This window comes from Sprattus sprattus, assembly GCF_963457725.1.
Source record: "Sprattus sprattus genome assembly, chromosome: 10".
Taxonomy (NCBI): domain Eukaryota; kingdom Metazoa; phylum Chordata; class Actinopteri; order Clupeiformes; family Clupeidae; genus Sprattus; species Sprattus sprattus.
The window spans coordinates 26349298-26369848 of NC_137908.1; the positions used below are offsets into that span (position 1 = coordinate 26349298).

A 20551-nucleotide genomic window follows, 5' to 3' on the forward strand; every position below is an offset into this window, starting at 1 on the left:
GTCTTATCTCCGACTAGAAACCGGTTGCCAAGGATTGCATCATTCCTTTCATGTGACTCCCATACGCCCCAAATTCGTCCTGGCCGTCTTATGACTGCATCACATCTTTCTTATCACACAAACTACCCAGATTGGGACAACTAGCAAAGTCATCTAGCCCTGCCTTTTCTCCGTAAAAGCTTATTTCATTGGATGTCACTAAGCAAAAGAGCTTCGTTTCTTGTTTTGGATTGGTAAGGCTACGCGTCAGTCCTGAAGTGATCGCGATGCTAGAGGTTAGGTTGTAGAAGACAACCCTCCTCATCGAGATAGGTTGGCGTTACTGTATATAAAGGTCTCCGGGAGTTTCCGAAATTCACATTCAGTGGCTTATACAGAACAATGGTTAACATGTGCTGTCACCAATCTCAACTAAAATATATTCACACCCCGAATCCAAGACAGTCGAGGAAACGGCATAATAAACGAAAAAGGGTACGTCCATTTACATGTTATTTCGTCTAGTATTTGTTTGGGAAGTTACTTCGTCTGGAAATCAGTTTTCAGTTGCCTGCGTGATCCTGGTCTTTTCGTTTGGAAAACAAGAATGTGAATATTTTGGCAACTCTCCCACATCTGTTTTGGGAATACAGTTGGTCTTCTCTTTTTAAATTTGACAGCACCTTTTATAGATGCTTAGTGTGTGGTCGATGACATGTTTACTTGATGTTAAGTATCAGTCTTTGACTCTGAACTTAAGTTTCCTAGCAGCCAATTGATGATAGTTTGACATCATTGACAGCTGAGGAACTGTCAAACAACGGCACAGCTAGCACTTAACCACACAGGGAGTTGCAGCATAGGTTTAATTTTAAGATTAAACGAATTCATTTGAACATCGTAATTTATTTCAAGTGTTATTAGCCGGAGTTTAAACATGGAGTTATAAAAAGTATGATTTCAATGTCAGGAACAGTCAGAATGCACTTAAATTTGTTTTTTGTTCAAAAGTAATTTTAAATTATGTCATATTTATGCAGTTTTAAGTATTGTTCTCAGCCTTTGTTTCCTCCGTCCACTTTGATTCCATGACGTAATTGGCTGGCAGACATGGACTGTCCAAACCTAATCCCAGCTAGAGCTAATAATAACAAAGTTTTTAGAAAATAAGCAACAGCATATAAAGCCTCTCGTGTAAATGACAACTCATTTCAGAATGTCGTGACTGTAGTTTTTACGATTTTGACTAACCAGTTGACACAGCTTGCTACCGTGTCTCTGGAGCGCCTCTTTGCTGTAGTAGTCGACAAATGTCTGAGAAGATTCCTTCACACCGCTGAGTGGGCTGGACATGGGATGGAAGAGGGGAATACATATTTGATGTTTGCATTCGTGATTTGAAATAGCCTTTACAGAACTGACACAATATCTCATGAAACATTTCTATTTTCATTAAGCTCGCAATTTCTCGAACATTTTATATTGACATTATTGCACAATGAAAGTCATTTCTGATGACAGTTTATCCTCTTTGTAAATCAATGAGGAAGGCCTGCTGTGGCACTGGTTCGGAATGAGATTTTTTTTATTTTTTTAAATAAGGCTGTTTTGAAGCTTCGTCTGTCATGTCAGACGTGCGCTAGGGGCGCCCTGGAGCACAGAATGCGTCTTTGTTTACATGAAAACCAATGACCTAAATTTTGCTGCAATATTACCCTACTAATCACAGTGCCATGTGGACGACATCCCCTGGCAGGCGACAGGTCATTGTCCAAGCTGTTGACTTTAGAGAAAAACACACAGAGTGGCATTTAGGAACTCACAGGATATCATATTCATAAATGAGTTAACAGGTTTCAAGTTCCCTATCAGGAATTCATTTTTGTCAGTTACACTGACATTTTAAAACCTGAATTGCAACTGATTTTCAAACACTCTGATGTTATTTTCTTTCAAACATTTACACTTGTTGTTGTCCTTCAGAATTGTTGGGATACAATATCTCGAACAACACATCGGCAGACTTGATTAGGAGGAAATATTTCAAAGGTAAGCAGCAGTTTTTCCCACTTAATGTCATTTGTATGGCAATATTGATTTGAATTTATTAAAGTTTTTTTTTGACATTATATGATAATTCTCTTGCCAATTCCATTTTGAACTAATCCCACCCTCAGAAGAAGGGGTGTCCAGTAATGCAATACATATCATTGGCCACCAAGTGGCCTCATTTCCCAAGCCTCCCAACGAAGTTAAGATGGGTGGGAAGAAAAGCTTTCAATCAAATAACAAATTTTCAGTTTAGGTGTATGATTGGTTATTCTCCTGGTATGGCCATTATGGGAATGGCAGCGAGAAGGCAGGTCCGGCAAAACCCTCCGTCACCTTCGCCATTTGTGTTTGATGTGTTTGGTCGCAGGTCCAGTGTGAACCGTGTGGAAGAGAATCTGTGCGTTGCTGAGTGCGACTGAGTGCTGAGATGACTGCGGAGTGGCTGCACCTGCCCCCACCATACCCCCCCGGAGTGGGGCCGTTGTGTGGTGCAGAGTTGGAGGCGTGGTATGAAGACCTGCAGGATATCCTTGGCTCTGATGCAGGTGGGGCCAAACTGGCTCGACCCCCGCCTTGCTCTGAGGTCAGTGTCGATCAGTTATTCCTCTTTTCTTTTGATTGTGTTATTTTCGTGATTCATTTTTTTTTTTAATGTAACAACATTTTTTTGTCTGGGTCAAAGGATGTCGTTTAAACGGCTGTGTTATTTACGCAACTTCATGGACGCGATAACAAATGTCGTCTCCGCCCTTCTCGTTTTTCTAGAAGGAGCCTGAGTTTCTGGATGTGCTGGAGAGCTGCTCACTGACATGGCTGACAGACGGGCAGGGATGGGGCGAGGGTGTGCAGCGGGTGATGGAGGACCCCCCTCCTCAGCTGCCCACCCATGCCCCGGTGCCTTGCCTCAGTCCCCCGGCTCAAGAGGAGGAGAGGAGAGCAGGAGAGGGTCAGGGTTCCGGATCTGGCTCGGGTGGTGACCTGCTGCCGCCCGAGTTCTTTGAGCTGCTGAGCGAGGGCGGCGTGGGTCTGGTGGAGACCGGCACGGTGATGGTGAGCGGAGCGGGCATTGGTTACCACCACCAGTTGCCGCGCCGCCAGCTGCCCTCGCCGGCCCACAGCGAGGAGGAGCCGCCCACCGTGCCTTGCTCTCCTTCCTACTGCTCTTCCTCCTCCTCCTCCTCTTGTGCCTCCCAGTCCCCAGTCCGCCTTGGCCACTCACCCCCGTCCTCCCCGCAGTCTCCTCCTCCCCCGCCTCCGCCCGCCTCAACGGCGTTCCTGGGCTCACCACGGCCCGGGAAGCGCAAGCGGGCGGTGTCGCCAGGATCCTCCTCCTCCTCCTCGCCCAACAAAAAGAGCCGGCGTGAGCGCGAGCAGGAGAACGAGCGAAGGGTGCAGGAGCTGACCGACCAGAATGAGCGGCTCAAGGCCGAGATCGAGAGGCTTGGCGAGGAAGTCCAGCGAACACGCCGCTCCCTTATTGAAAGACTTGTCAACACCAGAAAGTGAGGGGCAGGGGCAGGAGAGAATGTGGGAGTAAAAGAGAGTGAAAGCGTGAGTGATAAAGAGTGAAATACGGTTTATAGCTTGGAGAGAGTTGGGTTCAGGAAGAGTCGTGACCCAGGTGACAGTGCTATGCATATTTAGAGGGAAGAAGGAAAAGAGACAGACATGTTGTAAAGGGAGGAATAGAAAGATTGGTAAAAAAGGACCTCCCTTTAGAATGTTAGAGAAAGCAAAGGCGATTAGAAAGTGAAGGTGAGCTGAAGCCAAGGAAGACACACCCCGCTCCAGTTTAGTAATTGGGCGAGAATATCAAATGCCCACTTCCTTTAAGTGTTCCCTTATCAATTTCTGTAGGGTTTCTGATTTAAGGGCGGGAAGACTAATGGAGCGCTATTGATTAATGGAGCGGGTAGAGTGGAGAAGTGGTGACATCCTAGTTCTGTAGTCGGGAAATGCGATTGTTCTAACTTAAGGTTTTATCTTATCGTAGTTAACATCGTAGCCCTCTGAACAAAACGAAGTGAAGGTAGTGAGTGTCCAAAGAGTAACGTGTTTTATGAACGAGGAGAGTGCATTTCATTGTTGCCGTTCTTCCGGAACTGTCAATTTTTAACGTTTTAGTTTGATATCAAGGGCTAAATTTGTAATATACCTTGTACACGCAGAGATTAGGAGCTCAGGAAAGTATCCAAGTGTGTGTGTGAGAGTGTATGGTGGGGATATTTTTTTAAGCGCGATTAATTGTATAGCTAAGCTTTTGTAGGAATCTCTTAAAACATGCAGTAGGGTACCAGTTCAGGTCATAGTCTAAATAACTTCTTTCTGTAACTGTAAGGTTGAGGCAGCAGACTTTGCAATATATGGTCTACCCAGATCAACCAGCTATTTTTGTATTGCCTATTGCCTATGCGAAATATCCACAGCTCAATGTATATTATTCACATACGTTTTCATAGAAACTGTAAGTTGTAGCTGAAAGCATGCATGCATTATTGTTGTAACCATGATTAAGACCTGTTAGTTGAATTGAATGTGTTTCTGTGCACACGGTTGTATGCTGTAACTCTCATTTATCCATTAAAAAAAAAAAAAAAAACATAAAAAAAAACAAGAAAGAAACATATTTGATACTGGCTCGTTTGTGATTTACAATTATATTTTTTGTATTTTGTAGAATATTGAAGCGCAGAACATTTTGTATTAAAACATTTATTGTGGATTTGTATTGTGGAAATTTCATAATTTGGCAGCATGACAAACATGGTATATGAGTTCACCACTATGATCACCAAAAGACAGATTTTGAATACGGCCTTACAATCTGTATTACAATCCCTGAAGTATGTACTGAATTTTAAAATGTATTCCATGGCAAAAAAAACCATACATCCGCTTCTTTCAATAAACAGCCAAGCCCAGACCTTGCATAAACCATCGCAACTCACACAGACTTGAAAGGGCTTATTAAAGAATTGATGTTCATACGAAACAATTCCCTTTCATTGCCAACATCAGTTGCCTCAGAAAAACACTCAAGAGGATTCCTGCGGCTTTGATAGTGTTTGTCTTCTCCATTTTAATGGAGGGTCTTTCTCCAGTCCCTGCCTTTAAAGCCAGTGTAGGCTTCTACAGAATGCAGCCTTGTCTTTTCTTTCTCATTGTGATCCCAAAACCATATGAACCTCATAATTTCCCCCCACCCATTTCTTATCGGTAAGATTACTCTTGTCCATCAATCATCTTTCGTTAAGGTCTCACTTCTTCTTTCCCTTCTGCGGGGCAGGTTCTGGGCTTTTCCCTTCGGCCAAGGTCAGCTGTTTCTTAAACTCCAGGAGTTTGGCCACCTCTGCTCCGATCACAGCCTTCTCCGCCTTCTGGCCCTTTAGAACCCGGACTTTGTCGCCCTGTTACAGAGGTGGAGGAGGGGGGGGAGGAATCACCACATATGGAAGTAATGATGAAACGGTATTTATTTACTATCTGCATATGTTACAATGCATAACCCAGCATTGAAATCAATCCCATTGCTGCTGGGGTAGACGCAATACTTGAGCATTATTTCAGTCGGCACGCCTCACACTCAAACCGTGCCGCAGTGCGGCCCCACCACCACCAGCCCTGATTTCCCCCCATACCCCACCCCACCCCAGTGGTTCACACGGCAACGTGAGGCAAAGCTGTGGCACGAAGGCGCTGCGGCAGTGCCATTCAGATGGCTGGCACTACAGAGTTGGCAATGATTAGTGAACTCTGCTGTCCGCCTGTCTGCCCACAAGTTAGAGCCCTTACCTGCTCGGCTATAGCGGCCACCAGTTGCTTGACGAGCTCAGGGTCGGCCTTGACGGACGTCTCTGATGCAGCCACAGGGGCGCTGGCTTTGGTGGCAGCATTGTCCTGGGTGACGGTCTTAGCCTGAAAGGACACGGGCAAGTGGATGTTAAGGATCTTTAGCCACCATGCTACATTTAGGATAACTTTAGGATAATAATTCTAGCTGCTCTGGAATCAGGGGTTAGTGGCTTGAGATGGCGCTGAGGGACACCTCAAAATGGCGCTGGTGGCAGAATGCAGATGACAAACGCAACACTTGTGAAATATTGAAAATGTGCCAGTGCGGGTTGGGTGTGGCGTTTCTATGGAGTTCTACACTAGACGTATCAAACAACACACGGCACACTTGGCTTGGGGACGGTGAAAACATGTCAACAGGAACAGACAAAACACAGATGTTAAATACCTATATTCTACAGACGACATTGTCAGCACATACACCCAGGCCAGAGCTTAGTTAAGTCTGCTGTCAATTTTGATTAGTTGGAAACGGCAAATGAATAGTTAATTGTCACTCGAGGTCCCCAGATCTACCTGCTTCTTAGATGCTTCCTCCTCTGGCTGTAGAAAGGGATTGATTGGGTGGGTTTATGGCAGGTACAGGAAGATTACAGAACAGGATAGTTTCCACCAGGAGAAAAAAACATAACTAATGTATTTTCTACTGACCTGCTGCCCTCCAAATTTTTTCTTCAAAGTCTCAATTTGCTCAGCCTCAAGCTTCTGGAACAACGGGCTAACCTGCAAAAAGTAACAGGCATATAGAGTGATGATCAAACACAAAATCGATCAATAAAACAGGCAAACAAACAAAAAAACTAAAACAAAAATCACATGAATGCACGACTCTTCTCCCAGTTCAATAAAACGAAGGGAACAAAGACAATTCAAAACCCCTATTTTATGGATAACTATGGGACGGAGTACATTCCATATCCGTTGGCAAATTTGGGACACCTCCTTGCAGCTGCTGGTAATTACTCTAATTGCCAGTCTGAGCTCCTCACTATAATTGGAGTGTCCATAAATAAACCTGAGTGTTCACTGGCCAGTAGGCTAAGGTGTCGTGCCCAGGGACTCTGCCTGATAAGGGCACTCACATGCCAAACCTTACCGTGCCGATGCGGTGCCCAGCTGGCAGCGAGCAGACAAAGTTGCCCTCCCCCTGCAGCATGAAACGGGCAGTGGCTGGTGGTGCTTGCAGCTGGGACCGGATAGTCTCACTGACCGTGGGCATGTAGGGTTCCAGCATGGCAGACAGGAGGACGGCCATGTTTACGGACACGGCTGTCACGGTGCCCGCACGCTGCCTGAAGAATCAATCAATCACCCGCACAGTCAACCAATCATCCAAATATGATACACTGGTTTATAAAAGACTAACATTATCCATAAAAATATAAATACACAGCTGTGTGGATGGTGGATTGGTGGATCAATGGTGGATTCATCATAACCTGTCCGTAACTGACCAGTCTAGGTTCTCTGTGAGGGAAGCTCACCTGTCTGTATCACCTCCTTTGATTTTCTTCCAGGGCTCATTCACTTGGATATACTGGTTTCCATGGCGAGAGATGTTTAGGATGCACTTCAGGGCATCACGGATCCTGTCGGGGGGGAAATGGACAGGGAGTGTGATGGGTTAGCAAGGATTACAAGCGCAGGAGCAACACTGGTGTTAAAAGCCCCTGATGGGGTCTCACCTGACTTTGTCCAGCGATTGGATGTACTGCTTGAGCTCCCAGCCCACCTGAGCCAGCAGGCGCTTGTCCTCCTCCTGCAGGACCACCTGGGGCACACAGCCTTCAAAGAACTTACCCACAAACATGCCAGCTCTGTGGGATGGAGGGATGCAGGGAGATAACCAAGGACAGAGAAAGTGCGAGTGAGGAAGTGGAGATAATTGCAACATATTCTTGTACCATAGTAATAGTTAGTGGAGAAATAGATTTTTGTTTTAATGACATTAATCAGAGTCAAAGTGTATGCCGAGGAATGCCTTTACATAAGTCGCTTCTGTTAATTAAGATGATAGTTTTTGTTATAAAAATATTACATTACCACAATAGAACATACAATATTACTGTTGAGTATGAAAATGGCATACACTGAAAAAAAAAAAATACTGTCTGGTGTACCAAATAATCCACCTAAAAATATCTCCTGACGTATGATTATATCATTTTGAAGACAGAAACTCCTTCATGTTATTTTTATCTCTCCAGTGGCAGCAAAAATGCCTCTTCGCCACTCTTGCAGAATCACATCATTATTATAGGCCTGAAGCATTTTTATCTTTTGATGAAAGAAACAAAACGCTTATATTTTATTTCCAGCCTGCGACCCAGCTCCTTACCTGTTAATAAAGTTGCCCAGGTTGTTGAGCAGTTCCGAGTTGTTTTTGAGGGCCATGTCTGCCCAGGAGAAGGCCGCGTCTTGACCCTCGGGCCGCAGGTAGAGCAGGTAGAAACGCCACACGTCAGATGGGATGCCTGTATCCTTAGCCATGTCTCCAAACACCCCCACACCTCGACTCTTAGAGAATTTAGTATCCTCATAGTTCAGATACTCTGAGGAAAAAAGAAACACGACAAATCCCCCATGAGGAAAAAAATGACTGACATGACCCATAAGCCTAAAAGCAAGCCCCAGGCAGGAGGAATAATGAAAACTCCACAGACATTTACATTCTGCCTCCTGGATCGGGACTAGTGCTTATATATAGCACTCTCGTCAGCCATTTAAAAAAAAAATTGTGCAAATTAGTGAGCAGGGTTTATATGATGGTGGAAAGTTACCTGTAGCGATGAGGTTGTTAACTAGTGTGTAGTTGTCCTGAGCACCCAGTAAGGAACAGGGGAACACCACACTGTGGAATGGCACGTTGTCCTTTGCCATGAAGTTGTACAGCTCCACCTGGTGGTAAAATTGACAAAGTTAAAATGCTTTATGATCTCATTGTAGTGTGATTAAATATTTAACGTAAAACGATATGAAATAAAATAAATAAATAAATAATACATACAAACATACACACATTATGTATGTGTATTTATACACATTGATTCTGAAATACATAATTACATTTTAAATGAAATACGCTCACAAACTCATCTTAATCTAAGAACATGTTGCTCATGGTGCTTAAATTATTGTGGTGCTTATTGTAATATACCTGTTCTGGATTCTTCCACCATTTCTCCCACTGGTCTGTGTAGTTTGCAGTAATTGACAAGTAACCAATTGGAGCATCAAACCACACATAGAACACCTACGGGTAAAAGGAGAGACAGAATGACTCAAGAGTAATAATAGGACTCTAATGAAGGTCAGCTATTGTAATTGTGGTCTTTTAAAAAAAACTAAAAGCCACCTTTATGGGGCGAATGGGACTTGAGTGAGGATAATGGTCTAACCTTGCCTGAGAAGTCAGGATGTGGTACTGGGGTGCCCCACCGCAGGTCCCTGGTGATGCAGCGCGGCTTCAGGCCGTCACGCAGCCATGAGCGGGTGATGTTGCGAGCGTTGGTCGTCCAGTCCCCTGTGCTCACCGACTGGTCCAACCACTGCTCCAGATTAGCTTCCAACTAGGATGGAAACAGCGTGACATGAATCAAATGGCGCTTGGAGAGGATGGACTCCGCTGACAGGTCACATAATTAGATTCAATTTGATGAAAGGCAAGATGTAACAAAAAAAAAAACAAACAAACAAACCTTTGGCAGGTCCAGGAACAAATGTTTGGAAGAACGGATGACTGGTGTTTGTTTGCAGACTTTGCACTGGGGCTCCTGTGGTTGGGCAACACATGACAAGCATAAACAGATGAGACAGGGTGGTGGGGTGAGGGGATAGAGAGAAATGAGCCCTGACATCAAACATCTGAGGGCAAATGTTTCTGACAGCCTGACATTATTTTCTTTCCTTAAGAGACAATTCTGTAAGAATAAGATAAAGCAGCTTTTGTCAATCAGCCCCAAATCCAATCCTGTTGTAGTGAGAAAATCCTGTCCAACTTGTCGACATCCTGTTTTTCGCAAGACATAATATCTCTAACATGTGAGCCTTATTAGAATTACAGCCTGGTTCCCAACTTTAAATCCTACTTTTTCCAATCTTAAGATTTTATCCAGTCTGTTTCACAAAGTCCTGAAGAGCTATCCTGAGCTCTGGTGAAACAAGGCTCCAGGGCTTGTCCAGGTGAGACATTTTAAAACCTTGCACCATAAAGCAGAGTAGTTCAACCCTGCTCAACCTCCTGCTGATCTGACCTAACCCAGTGAAAACAAAGGACAACTGCAACCAGGTCAATCTGGATCCATATGTTTGATTAGGTTTGTAACGTCAAGCTGATGCCCAGAAACATGACTGGGCATCCACGCCTAAGGATGTCTGAGGTCTGTCACCTTCAGCTCCACAGCATTGATGAGGCGCCCACACTTGTCACACTGATCGCCACGGGCCTCTGGGTATTGGCAGAAGGGACACACGCCCTCCACAAAGCGGTCGGCAAGGAAACGCTGGCAGCTTTCACAGCGCAGCTGCTCCACAATGTCCTCGATGAGGAAACCACGTTCGTGGAGACGCCAGAAGATGTTCTGAGCGATCCTGGGAGAAAAGGGAGGGCAAAGAAAGTACAAAGTGCCATCAGTGAGATTAGTTGAATCTGATTTGAATTACAGAATAAAGGAATTGAATTCCAAATAACAATACAATTAAAATACAAAAAGAAAACGCCACAAAACAGGAGACTCACAGCAAGATACAACCACATACTCTTCTGGCACTTACTCCGTCTGTTTTTGGGTGGTAGTTCGGCCGAAGAAGTCAAAGTCGATCTGGAACCACTTGTAGATATTGGTGTGGATGGCGTGGTACTTGTCACAGATCTCCTGAGGGGTCAGCCCTTCCTCCCGCGCCTTGTTCTCGGTGGCCGTCCCATACTCATCCGTCCCACAGATGTACAGCAGATTCCAGCCCCGCTGGCGGCCATACCTGAGGAGAGAGAGACGTGAAGGGGCGCAAAGGATTGTGAGTATAACAGCTGTAGTCTGCTTTTCTTAGGACAAATTAGACAACATCTCTATTTACAAATGTTTACGAAGTGATGAAGACATGTTCAATAACTATTCCAAGGATCATCCAATGATGACCAACACTATGTTTTAACAATGTATATTTTTGAATTGATTCTGAGTACGTTAAAAACATGGTAATGGTAATCTTGGCAGGGTGGCGAGATACCTAGCGAAGACGTCAGCGCTGAGCACACAGCCGATGATGTTCCCCAGATGAGGCACATTGTTGACATAAGGCAGAGCGCTGGTGATCAGGACATTACGCTTCCCCTCTTCAGGGAGGCTTCAAAGACAACACACACCGGTCAAGTACTGCACTGACATTGGATTTAGCTGAATATACACACATATTCGACACATTCATCAGCACACATACTTCATATGTTCATATACTGTATATTCCTATTCCTGACTGTTCCTAACCATGATTTACACATGTGGTTCCTACTCGGGTGCAGCCTGTACATGAATTGATTATTTTTCACCACGGTACTACAGCTCCTCTCATCGTCGCACATGTTAACTAGCATATCAAATGTACCTTGCTCTTGCCTAAATAGGTTGGTTAGGTTTACGTGTGAGGAGTTTGAAAAATTCTTATATCCATAGCCTTCTCTTTCTTGTGCTCACACAAAATATTTGCGTGTAGTGTGAAGTAGATTTGCTGCTTGAGGACCGAACACACACTTTTGACAAAATGAAAAAAAAATTTGGTTAATATACAGGTGTTGTTGATAAACGGGTGCGGTCAATGCATGGGTTTGTTTTAGAAAATTACATAAAATACTGTCATGCTGGCCTCATAGGCAGTGTGGTATAAACACACACAGATATTCCAGTCCAGAACGGACAATATACCATGCTATGATGCACCGCACGAAGAGGAAACAGAGACTGTCTACTCTATATAACTTGTCTTAAATACAATAGTAAATGCGCAACCGATATCCACAGGTATTAAAGAATTGTATATCCTCACATGGGATGCTTCCTCTCAGGCTTGCTCTGACAATCAATCCGCTGATTCCAGATCTGAGCCGCCACCTCAATCTCTTCCTCTGTCGTGTGATGGTCTGAGTCCTCTGTCTGCATGTATCCAAGGGAAATTAAAACAAACAATAAATCGATCAATCAATCATTCAATCACAAAAGATCACCAGGCAACATCTCACCACAAAGGGGCTTCAAATGGTCTCTTCAATCTTATATTATACAGTGCAACCCAGTTAGCTCCAAAACCACACACAATAACTGGCAACCAGTGCATCCTGGAATTGTCAATGAGATAAATGATATGCTGGTGCAGAATGGGCTCTGGTTCCCTCACCTCTGTCGGGCTTTCATTGCTGCTTGTGTGTGTGTCCCTGGGCTGGGTGTGTTGGCCATGTGGAGCAGGCTGCTTCTGCAGGTAGCCCTTCAGGGCCTCTACACCCTTCCCCTTAAACACACTCTGGACTGAGGCCTGGCAGGCTGGCAGGACCCCCACCCGCTCAAACCAGGTTCGTGTGGACTTCAGCTCACCTGCAATGCAAGTTAAGACTCAAGCGCGACATACTTCACCTTCAATTAAGTTCTTACAAGTAGTGTGTTAAACTGTTTGAATGTTAAAAGCAGGATCCACTAGCCTGACGATGTCATACTCATAATTCTAGTCAGAATATGAGTCTAATCCTGACCCATTGGGCTGTGATTATGGGGCGTGTTTCAACGAACCAGGAAAGAAAATGCCTCTTCGCTGAATTGGATACCTAGAACCAATTAGAGCAACGTAGTATGATCATCTGATACATTAAACTTTTACCTGATCCCGTAGGATAGGAAGGACGGCAAAAACATATTTTCAATCGACAAAGGCCTTAATCGCGTTTCTCTGTTCCTCCTTCAAAATGAATGCGCCGTCAATATCTGTGAGATATGCTTCAGCAGTGAGGCTAGCTAGCTACTATGTGTTTCAATGGATTTTTGGTCTAAGCTTTAGCAATAACCTTACAATAATGGTCTAGAGAGCTTTAGTTAAGACAAACAATACTCTGCAACATTCGTGTTGCACATACACAACTAACCGAGTCAATGTAGACATTTAAAAAGTCGTGTAGATAGCTTAATTCACATAAAATATTTCCCACTAACAGGCCGAGACCGCCATCTTTGTACTATTTCAAATCTACCGGTTAATTCAACTCAAGCGTTGGTTGATCTTCTGTCCATCGTTGTATAAAGCCCGCCCTTACAATTTGATTGGTCAGATTGCTTTTCCGAAAACTTGAATCTCTCCCAACTAACTCAAAGCCAGACTGACTCTCCCAGACCAAAAATGTTGTGGGCGGAGTTCAGGCTGGTATCCAGGCTAAGGATCCACATGACTTTTATATTGTCGTAATTTGAGGAAGTAATGGATTGTTTTTTTTATAGTTTTTATTGCTCAGATATACTGTTTTAATTGCTCAGCTACACCGTTATTTTAATAAATGCAAAAAGCATGTAGCGATATTCCACACAAAAAAAATGCATTTTTCGTACTTGTCTTCAAACTGTTCTCAAGGAAGGCAGGATAAAGCGCTGCCCAGAGGACAATGTCTGCAACTCCCACAGTCTCCTGAAAATACATAGAAATACAGTTAACAGCTCTGCTGGGCTGAACCAAACAATACAAGCAGTTTGCTTCGTACTGTCTGACCCTTTATTGGGCATTTTAAATTAGTGGACATCAGTAACAGAATAAAAAAAACAGCACAGTGAACATACTGCTGTCAAGAATGGCGTTGTCTTTTTGCTCAAGCTTTGCTCCAGGAAACTAAGTGGAGCTTCGAGTCCTTTGGCTGGATCTGCAGTCTTCCCTTGCACCACTACCAAGTGGAGGGCGTACATCAGTGCGGGCTGTCATGGGAACATTAGAATCACGTTTATTGGCCAATTGAGTTGGCACAAACAAGGAATTTGACAACACAACAGCACAACGGTCTAAGAAATCTAAGAAATATATACAGGGAGAAATGGCTAGGCTATATAGGGCTATGAACTGTAAACACAACAAATAGTGGAAAGAAGTGGAGTGCAAGAAGTGCAGTGATAAATGAGTTGATAAATGAGAAGTGGTAGTGCCACAGTGCTGCACCTGTAATTCTGTTGCCTCCCATTCCAGCCACTGATGACTCTGTTTGTTGGACCCTTTTTTGCTGACATCAAAAAGGTATCTACGGGACACAAAAAGTGTTCTTCTCAGGAATACTGATGAGATAACAGTGTAAGTGCAACCAAGGGAGTTATGAAATGCCTTTAGAGCCCAAAGGGATGAAGGTGTGAAACACTCACTGGCAGATGGCATTGCTGCTGAACAGGTACTGACCACTTGGAAGATGCAGAACAGGCAGAATTGGACGACTGAGGAATGGCACCACTTTTTCTGAAACACACAAAGGGCATGTGTGAGAGGGAGAGAGAGAGTGAGAGCGAGAGAGAGATATATATTGAAAGTCCAAACAAAAACACCCAGCAACACACATAGGGTAGAATTAGGCCGTTATCCATAAGCTATATCTATTAAAAAATTAACCCTAAAATTCTGGATGGACTGAAGTCTAGTCCTGAAAATACACTTCAGTTTGAGGCTTTAAAAACCCAGATAAGAGTCCTCAGAGCCAGCTGGTACTGAAGCTAACTAACTCATTAACAAAAACTAACACACGAAATGCTCCGACTAGGTTCTGCTTCCAAACCAATTTGGGTCAATAAAATCATCAAACAAGCAAAAGAGTAACACTTGTACTTTGGAATACACCAAAATACCATTCAAAATAGAAGGAACTTCAATCTGACCCTAAAAAGAGAGTGTAAATTGGCAGAGTATCTCCTCTCTGTTAGAGATAGCAGCAAATCCTGACCAAGTACAGGTTCAGTGACCACAGCCTTGCAGTGGAGTGGAAACAGGTAGACCTAGAAAAACCTGGCTGCCAAAAGAGGATCGGATGCATGCGGTCACTGCCAGACAGGGACCGTTGAGACAGAGGAGCACTTTCTTCTTCACAGTGAAAAATATATAGAAATAGGGGTGGGTATTGCCAAAGAAGTCACGATTCGATTCGTATCACGATTCACATGCCACGATGCGATTCTATCACGATGCATCACGATACTTTAATTATTGCGATGCATTGCGAATTTTCACTGACCACTGTTAGAAAAAAATTAAGCCATTACCAGTGGCTGACTGGCTGTGTATGATCTGGATAGTGTGTTCAATTGATAACTCAAAGCAACTCAATTCATACATAGCTGTATTTATTGAAACGACTTTTGGAGGTTACTTAACACAAATATTATTATTACTGGATACACTGACAAGAAGTGCTAAGGATTTATAAAACTTTTTTATAATTTTTTTATTTTTTTTTATTAATAATCGATACTTGGCGTCAACAATCGATGCAGTAGATCGCGAAAATTAGAATCGCGATGCATCATCATGACGATTATTTGGCACACCCCTATATAGAAATAAGAAAAACAATTATAAAATCTAGGCTATCATATGTTTATTTTATGTAGGTTTATGTCCATGTAAGTCTACACATAGACATTAAGATTTCTTATTCCGTGTACTTGTAGCGAAGGGAGAGCGTAGTCACCCCACCCAAACTTGAACCCGGGTCTGCAGGGTGTCAAACATGCACCCTGACCGTAGCACCAAAGAGCCAGGCTTGATGGCATGGCAGTCAAAGCACATACTCATCTGTAGTGACAGCACATTGTCACACTGCCCTCCCCTTCGGGAAGTGCACCTTTGCCCTTTACGCGCACAAGCATTCCCTCGTGCATCCACCTATCGTACTTCTCCGATCCAGAGCGCCCCCCACACAAGTGCTCACCCATCTATGGGGTCACAAAGGGGTCAACCTACCTGGGGGTCCCTCACAAAGTTTTACGGGCACGCCTCTGATGACCTCATGGCAAGCCATCTCACTTCTGACACCATTTGTAGCGAAGGGAGATCATAATCACCCCACTCGCCAAAGAGCCAGGCTCGATTGCATGGCAGTAAGAGCGCACTCATCTGTAGTGACGGCACATCGTCACTTATCCATTGTATAAGTGGTTTGACAATACAAATGCCTTATTTGTCATGCCAATAAAGCACATTGAATTGAAAAAAATAATAATTGAGAGAGGGAGAGAGCAAGAGAGAGACACTACACCCCCACCCCCACTCACATAATCTTTTTTTAACAGTTAACCACTCTCCCAAACTACACCATTACTATCATCTTTGTCCAGGTGAACAGATGACTACTCTTTACTTGACAGTAGCAAAAAAACTAAAACACACTGCCTCGTTAGACAATTCAGACACATTCTAGAGGCCACTAGCGCATCCATGGTTATTTACTGTGTTTCCGCTGGCACCATTGTGAAGAGTAGACTCTCACACAGTTACGTTGTTTCCATGTATGTAGAAGCTACACATTCATACTACTAACATTTTAAAATAGGGAAAGCCTTCGCCTGTTACAGTTTTCACACCTGGGCTTGCATTAATAAGCAATAACAATAACTGAAAAACGATTCTCACCAGGTGTGTACATTTTAAAGCATCTAGAAAATGAAGAATGGACACAGCACCTGAAACTGTCCCGTTCATGAAATAAGTGAAGGGGTTCGAGGGATAGGTTAAGCCACTTACAGACAGATAACAACACCTGTCAAAATAGTCGAGTGGTCAGGGTGACTTGAATGAATGACTGAATGGGGAAAATAGCCTTCTAGTGTGCATGCTAATGCCACGCTCCATACTACCCAAGTATTCAGATCAAAAACTGACAGATTGGTTTAACTTCATCAAAGCAGTACAACGCACAGTATTGTTGGAAAGTTAACCAACAGGGCAGCTGGGACCTCATACAAGCTACATAGCTTGACTCTGGATTGATTTAGGTTACGTTAGTGAACATACCTTCGTGGTTGACATGTTGAACGTCGCATTTCACTCCAGTAAGTTCTAGTACAGCCAACGCTTTCAAACAGTGCGGATTACCTTCGCTCACAAACAATTTCATTTTTTTTGCATACAGAGTTATGCCCTGTTGAAACAAATGTCCCTTCTCTTATCTCGTATCTTAACTTGGTGTTTTAGAGAAGCTATTTTCAGACCAGCAGCGTGGAGTTACCAGCGAAAGTCTGCCGGGTGCATGCGCTGATGCAACTACTACTCAATCGCCATGGTTTCATTGTAGTTTTGTAAACATCCAGTTTCTACGCACAATCATGAAGTCCAGATTTAAAAGAACTACATTTTCCACATACCAAAAGTTATGGAGTTTCTGATGTATTTCAATCCTATTGGTTTGGTAGTCCACGTGTACATGACGACCAATCAAATATAATGTAAACTAGTTTACGCCAATAACGTTAAAACTTTCCAGGATTTACGCAGTGAAAGACTAGTCAACATTCTTGTGTAATATAAATAAGAAGCCATTGATTCGTTTTTCTTTTCGAAAATATATATTTGCCACAGATCCCCCACAGTGGTTTCTAAATATGTGAAAATGCTGCATACAATAAACGTAAACCTTCGCATTTTTTTTCTGAAGAGTTAACGCTCGACCTGTCATTTGTCACGTGATACAATAGCAGTACTGGGTCGAAGCGATGATGAGCACCAGCGAGAGCTGGGTCCGCACTATCCGAAGCGCTGGTTGACTTGATGTACAATTCTGTGCAGGAGGGAGACGCTAACCTGAAGTTAGGTGAGACAAATCTGCGTGTTTTTCATTTATTTCATCAAATGAAACAAAAAGTGAAGTATGATTTTCTTTGAGAAACCAGACTTAAAAGGTAGCCTAATGGCTATGTTGAAAAATAAAATAAACACATGCAGGTACCTCGAGAATATTTCCACAACTTGCAGGAAAAATGCTTCTGTGTATGCACCTGCACAACAAAAGTTTAGTTATGGAGGTGGTAGGTAGGTATTAAGGGGTTCTGCTTGGTAATGTCAATTTTTGTATATGTTATTTCATTTGAACCGTAAGGTAACATAAGACTTTACTTACTATACTGTCTAATTGCCTAGGTATGTCCCACAGATGTGTTGGTAAAACTGTTGTCTTAATGATAGACTCGGCGTTCTACTTCTCTAACAATTTCACGACATCGTGTTCTTCCAAGAGCACCCACTGTCATGCACATTTATGTGACAGTTTCGATTTAGCCTACTTGTAACTTTGAACAAGACTAGTTGCAAGTGGGACAAGGAGTGAGCTGTGGCGAAAAGAAGCGCTTTGTTCTACAAGACAGGGCAGATGGGGCGGCACAAATGTCACAGAGAATGAAGGGACCGTGATAGCCTAATGTCAAACTGCTCCGGGCAAAGAAGAGTGTCACGACAGAAAGAGAGAAACGAGGGAAAGAAAAGTTAGGCTCTGAGAGTTAGACTTATGAATCCTAACTTAAACGCAACTAACACAATGCGCTGCATTGATAACAAAAATATTTTGATATATTTTGAAATGTGAAATAGACAATGTAAATTAGCTGCCTAAACGACCTACGTTAGACCGGTAATATTTGAGATATTGTTTAGACTTTTTCCAGACTTCGTCGGCCTACTAATTGTTCGACAATGATAATGCACACTGTGGATGATTTGTTGAACATAATATGCCAGTTTAAAGAGATATGACAAGAGGTAGGCTAGTCAGTTGATATTTCTTTTTTTTTCCTGTTCTGAGGCCAGTAAGTTATGCAAAACAGTTCCAATAACTTCAGAGCTCTTTCCTACCTCACTCCCTCCATCCCTCCTTCACACAAACACACAGATTATGATAAGCAAGCTCAACTGACATTTATACTTTGCTTCAGCTGAATAGTGGCGCTGTGCTTTTAGATATCCTGTGAGACTTGCTGTCTTTGCGTCTTTCTTCTGGGTCTCATCCGGTACACTCACTAAGCTTTGTATTGTGGTTATGGTGGGTGTTTTCAAATCTAAAAAACATCGAAACTGTTGTACTCTGGAAACATCCTTGATTGATGAAATCTTTAACATTATCTCAGTCCACGACATCTTAGCATACATGCAAAGGCACTGACATGATAAGTGTCTCATCGCTTTTAGGCAGGGACTAGCACTTTTTACATTTATGAGTATGGGAAGATAAAGAACAGATGAGAACATTAGAGTGAGGATATCATATGTGCAGTTATTCATAGGATCAGAACCAAAGACAATACAGGTTGCTGATGTGAAGTCTATTTTGACATAGCCTTTCTCTCTTCTTTCATGAAGAGAGTGTTGTTGTATTTGCCTTTTCGCTGAACTCTGGTTTTCACCCTGAAGGAATTTGTCATTTTAACACACACACAGACACACACACAGACACACACACACACACACACACACACACACACACACACACACACACACACACACACACACACACACACACACACACACACACACACACACACACACACACACACACACACACACACACCAGACCATACTACACTACACCACATCACTGTCTGATATACTTCTGAATGGGAGAAGACCCTCAGACTTAATATAGGATTCAGAGGAATGATTGTCTTTATATAGCCATATGTTTAGCCAGGCACTTTCCTAGGTACTGTGTGTTTGTAAGTCCTGTCCTCTTCTCATATCCTTTGCCTAAGTGCACTCTCACTGGATACTCATTTTGCATAGTGTTTCACATTAGTGAAAGGGTTTGATATAGCTCTTGCTCACTGCTGTTTCTCCTGTTCACTTTCTTTCTCCTTCTCCCTCAGTACTGTCACCAGTTCGGTGGAGAGTTGGCTGTGCCATTTAGTCTTGAGAGAGATACTATGCTTTGCCTGACACTGTTTGACAGCTCTCTCTCTCACACACACACAACACACACACACACACACACACACACACACACACACACACACACACACACACACACACACACACACACACACACACACACACACACAGAGGCACACACAAACACACAAACGCACACACACACATACACACACACACACTGTATGACAGCTCTCTCTCTCGCACACACACACACAAACACAGACACACACACACACACACACACACACACACACACACACAGACACACACACACACGCACACACACACAAACTGTTTGACAGCTCTCTCTCTCTCTCTCACACACACACACAAACACACTCTGTCACTCCCCCCGAATCAATGGTGTCCGCTCTTAGGATGAGTCGATGAACTATGAGGTGGCCTGTGGGCTTGATCCATGTTCAGCTGCACAGTACTGTGCTGCTTCCGTAATGGAAAAATCCCACCGCCTCTAGCCTCTCCCGCACGCAGATGTCTTTATCTGCTCTGAGGGAGTGTTTTAACGAACCCCCTGCCCTCACACCTGAAGTCTCTGGTGTGTGAAGGACAATACGACGTTGTAACACTCTGCTGCAAAATGCCATTCCAGTCAGTATTCTTGGAGCATAGTATGCGTGGTCAAAGGCAAATGCAATTAGGTGTATGCAAAGGCAAATCGATGGCCAATTGAGTTTTGTCCCATGCACCACTGATTGATGGTGTCAGAGCCACTGTGTTACTATGACGGCTCATGGTGAGG

General features: G+C 43.5%; 2 protein-coding genes across 3 annotated transcripts; one reads left to right on the top strand and one right to left on the bottom strand.

Moving 5' to 3' along the window:
• Positions 1-368: 368 nt before the first annotated feature.
• Positions 369-4753, top strand: ddit3 (DNA-damage-inducible transcript 3). 2 transcript variants are annotated; one of them, XM_080846181.1, is made up of 4 exons: positions 369-474; positions 1963-2028; positions 2399-2614; positions 2797-4753. In XM_080846181.1, the coding sequence occupies exons 3-4, from the start codon at positions 2459-2461 to the stop codon at positions 3535-3537; spliced, it is 897 nt and encodes a 298-aa protein (XP_080702307.1). In that variant the 5' UTR covers positions 369-474; positions 1963-2028; positions 2399-2458; the 3' UTR covers positions 3538-4753. The 2 variants fall into 2 exon arrangements, with proteins under 2 accessions (XP_080702307.1, XP_080702308.1); XM_080846182.1 differs by having other exon boundaries at positions 2800-4753.
• mars1 (methionyl-tRNA synthetase 1) lies at positions 4748-17097 on the bottom strand. The gene is made up of 22 exons (XM_080846180.1): positions 16891-17097; positions 14256-14346; positions 14059-14137; positions 13689-13820; positions 13464-13539; positions 12271-12464; positions 11923-12029; positions 11110-11226; positions 10657-10860; positions 10272-10473; positions 9582-9656; positions 9282-9452; positions 9041-9136; positions 8664-8781; positions 8222-8435; positions 7569-7700; positions 7368-7472; positions 6980-7175; positions 6535-6606; positions 6400-6426; positions 5824-5946; positions 4748-5438 (listed from the first exon to the last, which is right to left on the bottom strand). The coding sequence occupies exons 1-22, from the start codon at positions 16991-16993 to the stop codon at positions 5289-5291; spliced, it is 2784 nt and encodes a 927-aa protein (XP_080702306.1). The 5' UTR covers positions 16994-17097; the 3' UTR covers positions 4748-5288.
• Between the last annotated feature and the right edge of the window lie 3454 nt (positions 17098-20551).